The sequence below is a fragment of the Coregonus lavaretus genome, assembly GCF_964263955.1.
Source record: "Coregonus lavaretus genome assembly, chromosome: 2".
In the NCBI taxonomy this organism is placed as follows: Eukaryota; Metazoa; Chordata; class Actinopteri; order Salmoniformes; family Salmonidae; genus Coregonus; species Coregonus lavaretus.
Window position 1 is genome coordinate 26,296,055 of NC_139989.1, and position 12,454 is coordinate 26,308,508.

Consider the following 12,454-nt stretch of genomic DNA (forward strand, 5'->3'; position numbering starts at 1 on the left):
CATAGCGCTTGATGGTTTTTGCGTCTGCACTTGAAGAAACATTCAAAGTTTTTGAAATTTTCCGGATTGACTGACCTTCATGTCTTAAAGTAATGATGGACTGTCATTTTTCTTTGCTTATTTGAGCTGTTCTTGCCATAATATGGACTTGGTCTTTTACCAAATAGGGCTATCTTCTGTATACCCCCCTACCTTGTCACAACACAACTGATTGGCTCAAACGCATTAAGAAGGAAAGAAATTCCACAAATTAACTTTTAAGAAGGCACACATGTTAATTGAAATGGTGACTACCTCATGAAGCTGGATGAGAGAATGCCAAGAGTGTGCAAAGCTGTCATCAAGGCAAAGGGTGGCTATTTGAAGAATCTCAAATATAATATACATTTTGATTTGTTTAACACTTATTTTGGTTACTACATGATTCCATATGTGTTATTTCATAGTTTTGATGTATTCACTATTATTCTACAATGTAGAAAATAGTAAAAAGAAAGAAAAACCCTTGAATGAGTAGGTGTTCTAAAACTTTGGACCGGTAGTGTATACAGACCCACCAATGTACTGCATGTACTGCCAGGTGTATGTCTTAGGCTGCGTCTCAAATGACACCCTATTCCCTATATAGTGCACTACTTTTGACTCGAGCCCTGTGGGCCTTGGTCAAAAGTAGTGCGCTAAATAGGGAATAAAGTGCAATTTAGGACACGCCTATGCATTGGAATATCTCATATCTGAGGAATAAGATATTTTTTTAATGGAATGGACAGTAAAGGTTACGGTTATTTCATGCACAAGTACTGCATGGGCTAAGGTGAAATCAAGCATGCATTCCATTCCTATCGAGTTAACTTACGCAGCTATTCATGCTATACGTTTTGAAAGGTTAAATTATTTCCAGATTCCGGACAAAATTGAACAGTGCACAAGATATATCAACGTATTGAATGTGTCTTATGCCGCCCAGGGTAGCCTATGCCATATGATAGACAGACACATGACTAACTCCTGTATACTTTGGCATTCACAAGGCCTCCCTGTTGTGATGATTTAATTTTTTCTGCATTCTGGCCCTGGTAGTCAAAGCTACTGGCCAGCCAGCACAGCATACTCTTATTGTGTGCTTAAAGCCGCCTATCTCTGCTGTGAGATGGAAGACTACTGTAGTGTGGAGATCAGCTGGACCGGATCCGAGAGGACAGACAACTGGACTCCTTTATCCGTTCTCCTGGGTGACAGATGATTGCTCTGTCCCAAATGGCACCTTATCCCCTATATAGTGTGCTACTTTTGACCAGGGCCAATAGGGCTCTGGTCATAAGTAGTGCACTATATAGGGAACAGGGTGCCATTTGGGACGCAGTTGATATGTAACCTAACCTCTCAGATCCCCTGGAAGGTAATAGTGTTGGCTGTATTGCTCCTTAACCCACTTATAGTGATTATTCTGCCCAAGACAAGTGGATTGGATTAGCTCCTGCCTATAGCATCCTCCTGAAAAGAGAGAGAGGAAATAATGGATTGTCTGTAAGAAAATAGATATTAGTAGTGCCTCTTTTGTCCAAACAGGAAATTAGGTTATTGATAGAATCTAAATATGGCACTGTTCTTAGAATCCGATCAGCGGATATCTAAGAATACAAGAGAATAATGATACAAGAGAATCAGGTTTATCTATAGAGGAACTATACCCAGCAAGATAATGAAAACAAGCTTAGAAACCATTAGTTAGCTAGAATGTAAAGATGGCTTTGAAACCGATCAGCATACAAGAGTATTGTGGTCCTCTGTAGCTCAGTTGGTAGAGCACGGCGCTTGTAACGCCAGGGTAGTGGGTTCGATCCCCGGGACCACCCATATACAAAAATGTATGCACGCATGACTGTAAGTCGCTTTGGATAAAAGCGTCTGCTAAATGGCATATTAATAAGGTTTGTTTATAGATCAACAAGGACCAGTAATGGAAAACAACAACCTATTTTTCATTAAACTTTCTTTTCAAACAGATAGGAAAGGTCATTAATAGGTCATGGATTCTTGATACAATATCTCTTTCCTACTAAAATCAAATAGACACATTTTGTTCAGTACTATTAAAACCATATTGCAAATACTCTACATTGGATATGCAAATAATAGTAAAACTCAGTCTGTTGTGTGGGTGCCTCTAGGCTTCCCATTTCTTGTCCACATTAATATGTATTGATTTGATGGCAATGGTGGGCTTGAAACTGAGAAGATTGTAACTAATTATGTGCTTCTTTGAGCCCCACACCTTCATTTTTTATTATTTTTTTTACTTCAAGGATTTTCACACATGCAGAAACTACCTTACAAAGTAAACAAGTTTTTTTTTTTCCCCCTCAAGCAAGAAGTACGTAGAAAAAGGGTTGAGTAAGAAAATAGGAAAAACAAGGAAAAACTGCACTTTTTACAGAGAAATTAACGATTGTCTCCTGGAACGTTCCTGATATTGCTAAAAGTAAACAACCCATATCCTGCAAACTCACACATTAAAATTGACATATTGTTCAAGGGGCCTTGTACAGATGAAATCACACAATGTGACCGCTGATCTTTTCTATAACCTTGTAAAATTATTGATCAAGATACAAAATGGACTGATTGCTACTGAAGAGAAGTGTGTGTGTGTACTAGGTTATTTGTAATCACAGCTACCAACTATTATATAATTATTAGATTATAGACATCACAGCCGAGACCCTGCTGTTTTCTATAGATTGCTGTTCGTCAGTTCACACAAAGGTTCACAAGAACACATGTTCACCAGTTGCTCAAGGGTTTTGCCTCTGGGAGAGAGAGAAAACCAAGAGAGCGAGAAAGATTGACACTGAGAACTGAAGTAACAGGCAACACATATTAAATCGCAGTCCTTGATCTGGTTTCAGTGTACAGCGGGGCGAGACAGTGGGGCACTTTAATCCCCTCACACATAACACACACAGACTAATCTTGAACAGATTGTGTATACTCTTTACTTTACAATGTGTGGGAGATGAAATATCAATACTAGCTTCAACTGGCATGGAATCTATTACATTGGATTGAGCATTGGGTAATTTACGCAATTTGGACAGTGACATGAACTTGCTTTTGTACTATAGTATGCATTGATGCAGGATATCTATGTTTAACCCCAGTAGAAAGTTCATGGAGCTATTTCCTGCATTACTATAGTGATAAACATGATTTAATGGGTTCTTTGGGGAAGGTTGCATTCTCTGTCTTACCATAGTCATTTGAAATATAATGAAAAGTGGAGAAAGGCTAACCTTGGCAATAAAACATTTGGACTATCAAGATCGAAAGGATATTGGAGCAGCCTATATTTATGTTATGTATCTTTTATTTAAACTGTCAAACTGTACGATTATTTCTCAAAATTACGGCCTAGACACTGATGGCACATTGATTTAATAACTTATACACCATAACTTTCTGCCCTGAGAATCTACAGGTAAAAGATAAAGGAATAGGGCATTGGGCCACCACGAGCCAGAACAGCTTAAATGCACCTTGGCATAGATTCTATAAGTGTCTGGAACTCTATTGGAGGGATGTGAGACCATTTTTCCACAATAAAATCAATAATTTGGTTTTTTGTTGATGGTGGTGGAAAATGATGTCTCAGGCGCCGCTCAAGAATCTCACATAAGTGTTCAATTGGGTTGAGATCTGGTGACTGAGACGGCCATGACGTATGGTTTACATCGTTTTCATGCTCATCAAACCATTCAAACCACCAATGCCCTGTGGATGCAGGCTTGGTCATTTTATGGGGGCATAGCCATGGTAGCCAAAATAATGGTATGCCCAGCATTTTTACACATTACCCTAAGCATGATGGATGTTTATTGCTTAATTAACTCAGGAACCACACCTGTGTGGAAGCAGTTGCTTTCAATATGCTTTGGCTCGCTCATTTACTCAAGTGTTTCCATTATTTTGGCAGTTACCTGTTTTTTCCAACCTTGTATTATTAGTTACTGTAAAGTAAAGAGCCTAAGGTGATCGGCCCTATAAGCTCTATTACTGCTTCTGTTTCTTCCATTGTCACTTTTACCCAAATAAGAAGAAGAATACCATATTCATCTCAAGAATTCATCCTTTGAATTATTCAAGTCAAGTGACTCCAAGAATCTCTATTCATACAGTACAGAAAAAACATTGGTAGTCATACAGTACTAACATTGGTATTCACACAGTACTAACATTGATATTCATAGTAAAATTTGAATTCCTCTATTCTTCTCCCCCTGTCCAGGAGTCATCAATTAACCATACAATACAGTAGAAACATTGGTATTCATTGTTAACAGAGGTAATTCGCTATTATTCTCCCCCTGTCCATGATGGCCTTAGTTCTAAACTTGATGGCGTTAGCCGAATAGTACAATAGTAACATTGGTATTCATACAGTACAGTAGTAACAGTATTCTTCTATTATTTTCTCCATGTCCAGGAGTCATCAGGACTGCCTTAGCCAACATGGACCGGGAGGCGAGAGAACACTATGCTGTAGTCATTCAAGCCAAAGACATGGCAGGATCGGTTGGAGGACTTTCTGGATCCACCACCATCAACATCACCCTCACCGACGTCAACGACAACCCTCCCAAGTTCCCGCAAAGTGAGTATAGACACCATGGCTGCGTTCAGCAGGCAAAACGGTGTGTAACATTCAGAGGGAAATAAAACAAACATGCCTCTCTCACATGTGGAATAAGGAATCACATCATACTATTTGTAGAGTTTATATCTGCAACGTTTCACACCATTTGCCTACTGAACGTGGCCCAGTTACTCCATATCACTTGATTTCAAAAAGGCTTAACAGTATCTAAGACATCTACTATCTATTTCTGCTAAATACTAATGACTTTGTTTGATAAAACAGCAGTGCTTCTCAGAGACACTTCTCTTGACTGGCACGAGATACATTTTAGAGTATTTTTAGTAGGCCAATTAAAAATTGAGTGTTCTCATCTATCTATATTGAAGAATCATAATATACTCCTCCTCACTCATATGGATAGAGCTTCATTATAGAAACTCATCAGCTTGAATTGACTGTCAGTAGGCTCCAACTTTAATATATAACAGATGTTCAACAGACATTAGTTAGATGAGCATAGCATTGAGTAAAACCGCCCCAATTATAAATCATGATTTTAATGTATTTTTTATCTATCCTATCGTAATAATAATCACATATTTATTTGACATTTGGTCTGAAAATGTACCTCATCAAATGCCATGCAGGCTGAAAAACATTTGCTTTAACATTTTCATGTTATGTTGCTGTAAGAACACTGAACATCTGTACAATTACAGTTCAATCAGTCCAAGTTTGTAAGAGTCCAAGTTAAAGTCAACACTATTCAAGAGCCCTCAGACACATTTCAGGTCTAAACGTTGAGTCAAGCATTCTGACATGATTTCAAAGGACATTAAGTAGCAATTCCAGGAGCATCTGTGGAGTCATTTCAGCGTGACACAGCTAAAATTAAAAATCATTTGGACAATCAGCCCAAAATATGGCACCAACTAGTGATGTTGAGCTTTTTCTAAATGGCTGTATTGTTATGTTCATGATCCACAGAAAATTACCAGCTGTACGTCCCTGAGTCGGCCCAGGTTGGCAAGCCAGTGGGGAAGATAAAAGCCAATGACGAGGACCTTGGCGTCAATGCAGAGATCAAGTACAGCATCATCAACTCAGAAGGAGCAGTCATGTTCTCCATCAACACTGACAGGGACACCAGGGAGGGAATCATCAGCCTCAAGAAGGTACACAACAGAGTATTAAGGTTTTGTATAATTTCAACCAGTAGTTTGAAAGTAGCGCTCACAAGTCAAAACAGGTCCCCGAAAATTGTGCACAATTGTGAACAACGTCATCCATTTCATATACAGTGGGGAAAAAAAGTATTTAGTCAGCCACCAATTGTGCAAGTTCTCCCACTTAAAAAGATGAGAAAGGCCTGTAATTTTCATCATAGGTTGTCACGATCGTTACAGGAAGCGGACCAAGGCGCAGCGTGATAGGCATACATACTTTATTGGTGTACACAACACGAACCAAAACAACAAAACGATACGTGAAGTCCTAGGTCATACAACAAACCAAACGGAACAAGATCCCACAATAAACTAGTGAAAACAGGCTGCCTAAGTATTGGCCCCAATCAGAGACAACGAGCTACAGCTGCCTCTGATTGGGAACCACCCTGGCCAGCATAGATATAAACGATCAAGAACAAAAGCATAGAAAATGTAACAGAAACTCCACACCCTGGCTCAACATTTAAGAGTCCCCCGAGCCAGGGCGTGACAGTACCCCCCCCACCCAAAGGCGCGGACTGCGACCGTGCCACACCAACACAACGGGGTAGGGGCCGGGTGGGCATTCCGCCTCGGAGGCGGATCCGGCTCCGGGCGTGACCGCCACTCTCTCTCTACCCCCCCGTAGCGCCCCTGGTCTGGTCTGGCCCCGCTGGCCGGAGCTGGACTGGACACTGGTGGAGCGGATTGCTCTGGCTCCGGTGTGGAGCAGCTGACCGGTGCCGGACCAGGCACCGGTGGAACAGGCACGGACCGTGCCGGACTGACGATGCGCACCACTGGCTTGGTGCGGGGAGCAGGAACGGGCCGGACCGGGCTGACGACGCGCACCACTGGCTTGGTGCGGGGAGCAGGAACGGGCCGGACCGGGCTGGCGACGCGCACCACTGGTTTGGTGCGAGGGACAGGAACAGGCCGGACCGGGCTGGCGACGCGCACCACAGGCTTGGTGTGAGGGACAGGAACAGGCCGGACCGGACCGGGCTTGCGACGCGCACCACTGGCTTGGTGCGGGGAGCAGGAACAGGCCGGACCGGGCTGGCGACGCGCACCACTGGCTTGGTGCGGGGAGCAGGAACAGGCCGGACCGGGCTGGCGACGCACACCACTGGCTTGGTGCGGGGAGCAGGAACAGGCCGGACCGGGCTGGCAATGCGCACCCCTGGCTTGGTGCGGGGAGCAGGAAAAGGCCGGACCGGGCTGGCGACGCGCACCACAGGCTTGGTGCGAGGGACAGGAACAGGCCGGACCGGGCTGGCAACGCGCACCACAGGCTTGGTGAGGGGAGCAGGAACAGGCCGGGCTGGACTGGGAACACGCACCATAGACTTGGTGCGGGGAGCCGGAACGGGCCAGGCTGGACTGGGAACACGCACCATAGGCTTGGTGCAGGGAGCCGGAACGGGCCGGGCTGGACTGGGAACACGCACCATAGACTTGGTGCGGGGAGCCGGAACGGGCCGGGCTGGACTGGGAACACGCACCATAGGCTTGGTGCGGGGAGCCGGAACGGGCCGGGCCGGACTGTGGAGGCGGACTGGAGGTCTGGAGCGGAGAGCTGACACAACCCGTCCTGGCTGAATGCCTACTTCCCCACAATATGTGTGAGGCATCTGCACAGGACGTACAGGGCTGTGCACTCGTACTGGCGCTGCAGCACGTGGCACTGGCGCAGGATATACGGGACTGAGGAGGGGTACTGGAGGCCACGAGCGTTGAGCCGGCACACTCCGTCCTAGCTGCATGCCCACCTTAGCGCGACACGTGCGTGGTGCTAGCACAGGACGTACAGGACTGTGCCGGAACACTCGCGGCACAGTACGTGGCTCCTCATAACACGGAGCCTGCCCAGTCTCACGCTTTCTAGCCTGAGTACGGGGAGTTGGCTCTGCTCTAACTCTCCGCCAACCACCCCTTTAGCCCCCCAAATGTTTTTTATTGGGGCTGTCTCTCGGGCTTCCTCCTCGGCCGGTACCCTCTGCGTTGCCGCTGCTCCTCTCTGTAGCGCGCCTCCACAGTCTCCCCCCAGGGGCGGCGATCCATTCCGGCCTGAATCTCCTCCCAAGTCCAGGATCCCTTCCCGTCCAGGATCTCCTCCCAAGTCCAGGCTGTCTGTTCCTGGACACGCTGCTTGGTCCTCTCATGGTGGGATCTTCTGTCACGATCGTTACAGGAAGCGGACCAAGGCGCAGCGTGATAGGCGTACATACTTTATTGGTGTACACAACACGAACAAAAACAACAAAACGATACGTGAAGTCCTAGGTCATACAACAAACCAAACGGAACAGGATCCCACAATAAACTAGTGAAAACAGGCTGCCTAAGTATGGTCCCCAATCAGAGACAACGACCTACAGCTGCCTCTGATAGGGAACCACCCTGGCCAACATAGATATAAACGATCTAGAACAAAAGCATAGAAAATGTAACAGAAACTCCACATCCTGGCTCAACATTATTTTTTTATTTTTTTATTTCACCTTTATTTAACCAGGTAAGCCAGTTGAGAACAGGTTCTCATTTACAACTGCGACCTGGCCAAGATAAAGCAAAGTAGTGCAATAAAAACAACACAGAGTTACATATGGGGTAAAAAAACATAAAGTCAGAAATACAACAGAAAATATATATACAGTGTGTGCAAATGTAGCAAGTTATGGAGGTAAGGCAATAAATAGGCTATAGTGCAGAATAATTACAATAGTATTAACACTGGAATGCTAGATGTGCAAGAGATTATGTGCAAATAGAGATACTGGGGTGCAAAAGAGCAAAATAAATAACAATATAGGGATGAGGTAGTTGGGTGGGCTAATTTCAGATGGGCTGTGTACAGGTGCAGTGATCGGTAAGGTGCTCTGACAACTGATGCTTAAAGTTATTGAGGGAGATAAGAGTCTCCAGCTTCAGAGATTTTTGCAATTCGTTCCAGTCATTGGCAGCAGAGAACTGGAAGGAATGGCGGCCAAAGGAGGTGTTGGCTTTGGGAATGACCAGTGAGATATACCTGCTGGAGCGCAGACTACGGGTGGGTGCTGCTATGGTGACCAATGAGCTAAGATAAGGCGGGGATTTGCCTAGCAGTGATTTATAGATGGCCTGGAGCCAGTGGGTTTGACGACGGACATGTAGTGAGGACCAGCCAACAAGAGCGTACAGGTCACAGTGGTGGGTAGTGTATGGGGCTTTGGAGACAAAACGGATGGCACTGTGATAGACTACATCCAATTTGCTGAGTAGAGTGTTGGAGGCTATTTTGTAAATGACATCGCCGAAGTCAAGGATCGGTAGAGTCCCCCGAGCCAGGGCGTGACATAGGTACACGTCAACTATGACAGACAAATTGAGAAAACATTTTCTCCAGAAAATCACATTGTAGGATTCGTAATTAATTAATTTGCAAATTATGGTGGAAAATAAGTATTTGGTCACCTACAAACAAGCACGATTTCTGGCTCTCACAGACCTGTAACTTCTTCTTTAAGAGTCTCCTCTGTCCTCCACTCGTTACCTGTATTAATGGCACCTGTTTGAACTTGTTATCAGTATAAAAGACACCTGTCCACAACCTCAAACAGTCACACTCCAAACTCCACTATGGCCAAGACCAAAGAGCTGTCAAAGGACACCAGAAACAAAATTGTAGACCTGCACCAGGCTGGGAAGACTGAATCTGCAATTGGTAAGCAGCTTGGTTTGAAGAAATCAACTGTGGGAGCAATTATTAGGAAATGGAAGACATACAAGACCACTGATAATCTCCCTCGATCTGGGGCTCCACGCAAGATCTCACCCCGTGGGGTCAAAATGATCACAAGAACGGTGAGCAAAAATCCCAGAACCACACGGGGGGACCTAGTGAATGACCTGCAGAGAGCTGGGACCAAAGTAACAAAGCCTACCATCAGTAACACACTACGCCGGCAGGGACTCAAATCCTGCAGTGACAGACGTGTCCCCCTGCTTAAGCCAGTACATGTCCAGGCCCGTCTGAAGTTTGCTAGAGTGCATTTGGATGATCCAGAAGAGGATTGGGAGAATGTCATATGGTCAGATGAAACCAAAATAGAACTTTTTGGTAAAAACTCAACTCGTCGTGTTTGGAGGACAAAGAATGCTGAGTTGCATCCAAAGAACACCATACCTACTGTGAAGCATGGGGGTGGAAACATCATGCTTTGGGGCTGTTTTTCTGCAAAGGGACCAGGACGACTGATCCGTGTAAAGGAAAGAATGAATGGGGCCATGTATCGTGAGATTTTGAGTGAAAACCTCCTTCCATCAGCAAGGGCATTGAAGATGAAACGTGGCTGGGTCTTTCAGCATGACAATGATCCCAAACACACCACCGGGCAACGAAGGAGTGGCTTCGTAAGAAGCATTTCAAGTTCCTGGAGTGGCCTAGCCAGTCTCCAGATCTCAACCCCATAGAAAATCTTTGGATGGAGTTGAAAGTCCGTGTTGCCCAGTGACAGCCCCAAAACATCACTGCTCTAGAGGAGATCTGCATGGAGGAATGGGCCAAAATACCAGCAACAGTGTGTCAAAATCTTGTGAAGACTTACAGAAAACGTTTGACCTGTGTCATTGCCAACAAAGGGTATATAACAAAGTATTGAGAAACTTTTGTTATTGACCAAATACTTATTTTCCACCATAATTTGCAAATAAAGTCATTAAAAATCCTACAATGTGATTTTCTGGATTTTTTTTTCTCATTTTGTCTGTCATGGTTGACGTGTACTTATGATGAAAATTACAGGCCTCTCTCATCTTTTTAAGTGGGAGAACTTGCACAATTGGTGGCTGACTAAATACTTTTTTCCCCCACTGTATACATATACATACATACACATACATATACATATGCATATATAAAAACATATACATACATATACATATGCATACATATATATATATATATATATATATATATATATATATATATATATATATATATACATATATATACAGGTAAAAGTCAGTAAATTAGAATATTTTGAAAAACTTGATTTATTTCAGTAATTGCATTCAAAAGGTGTAACTTGTACATTATATTTATTCATTGCACACAGACTGATGCGTTCAAATGTTTATTTCATTTAATTTTGATGATTTGAAGTGGCAACAAATGAAAATCCAAAATTCCGTGTGTCACAAAATTAGAATATTACTTAAGGCTAATACAAAAAAGGGATTTTTTAGAAATGTTGGCCAACTGAAAAGTATGAAAATGAAAAATATGAGCATGTACAATACTCAATACTTGGTTGGAGCTCCTTTTGCCTCAATTACTGCATTAATGCGGCGTGGCATGGAGTCGATGAGTTTCTGGCACTGCTCAGGTGTTATGAGAGCCCAGGTTGCTCTGATAGTGGCCTTCAACTCTTCTGCGTTGTTGGGTCTGGCATTCTGCATCTTCCTTTTCACAATACCCCACAGATTTTCTATGGGGCTAAGGTCAGGGGAGTTGGCTGGCCAATTTAGAACAGAAATACCATGGTCCGTAAACCAGGCACGGGTAGATTTTGCGCTGTGTGCAGGCGCCAAGTCCTGTTGGAACCTGAAATCTCCATCTCCATAGAGCAGGTCAGCAGCAGGAAGCATGAAGTGCTCTAAAACTTGCTGGTAGACGGCTGCGTTGACCCTTGATCTCAGGAAACAGAGTGGACCGACACCAGCAGATGACATGGCACCCCAAACCATCACTGATGGTGGAAACTTTACACTAGACTTCAGGCAACGTGGATCCTGTGCCTCTCCTGTCTTCCTCCAGACTCTGGGACCTCGATTTCCAAAGGAAATGCAAAATTTGCTTTCGTCAGAAAACATGACTTTAGACCACTCAGCAGCAGTCCAGCTCTTTTTTTCCTTAGCCCAGGTGAGACGCTTTTCGCGCTGTTTCTTGGTCAACAGTGGCTTGACACGAGGTATGCGGCAGTTGAAACCCATGTCTTTCAAGCGTCTCTTGGTGGTGGATCTTGAAGCCCTGACTCCAGCAGCTGTCCACTCCTTGTGAATCTCCCCCACATTTTTGAATGGGTTTTTTTTCACAATCTTGACTAGGGCGCGGTGATCCCTATCGCTTGTACACTTTTTCTGACCACAGTTTTTCCTTCCCTTTGCCTCTCTATTAATGTGTTTGGACACAGAGCTCTGAGAACAGCCAGCCTCTTCTGCAATAACCTTTTGTGTCTTTCCCTCCTTGTGCAATGTGTCGATGGTCGCCTTTTGGACAGCTGTCAAATCTGAAGTCTTCCCCATGTTTGTGTAGGCTTCAGAACTGGACTGAGAGACCATTTAAAGCCCTTTGCAGGTGTTTTGAGTTAATCAGCTGATTATTTTGTGGCACCAGGTGTCTTCAAAATGTAACCCTAACACAATATTCTAATTTTGTGACACACGGAATTTTGGATTTTCATTTGTTGCCACTTCAAATCATCAAAATTAAATGAAATAAACATTTGAATGCATCAGTCTGTGTGCAATGAATAAATATAATGTACAAGTTACACCTTTTGAATGCAATTACTGAAATAAATCAAGTTTTTCAAAATATTCTAATTTACTGACTTTTACCTGTATA

The 12,454-nt window shown here is 43.9% G+C and overlaps 1 protein-coding gene across 1 annotated transcript in view; it reads left to right on the forward strand.

The window, feature by feature from the left end:
* LOC311147635 (cadherin-18-like) overlaps positions 1–12,454 on the forward strand; it is a gene marked incomplete at both ends in the record, with an annotated part of 124,889 nt that overhangs the window by 71,455 nt on the left and 40,980 nt on the right. The window contains 2 exon segments of the mRNA XM_084184366.1: positions 4,484–4,651; positions 5,624–5,811. Of these exon segments, the coding sequence (XP_084040492.1) occupies positions 4,484–4,651; positions 5,624–5,811 (356 nt within the window).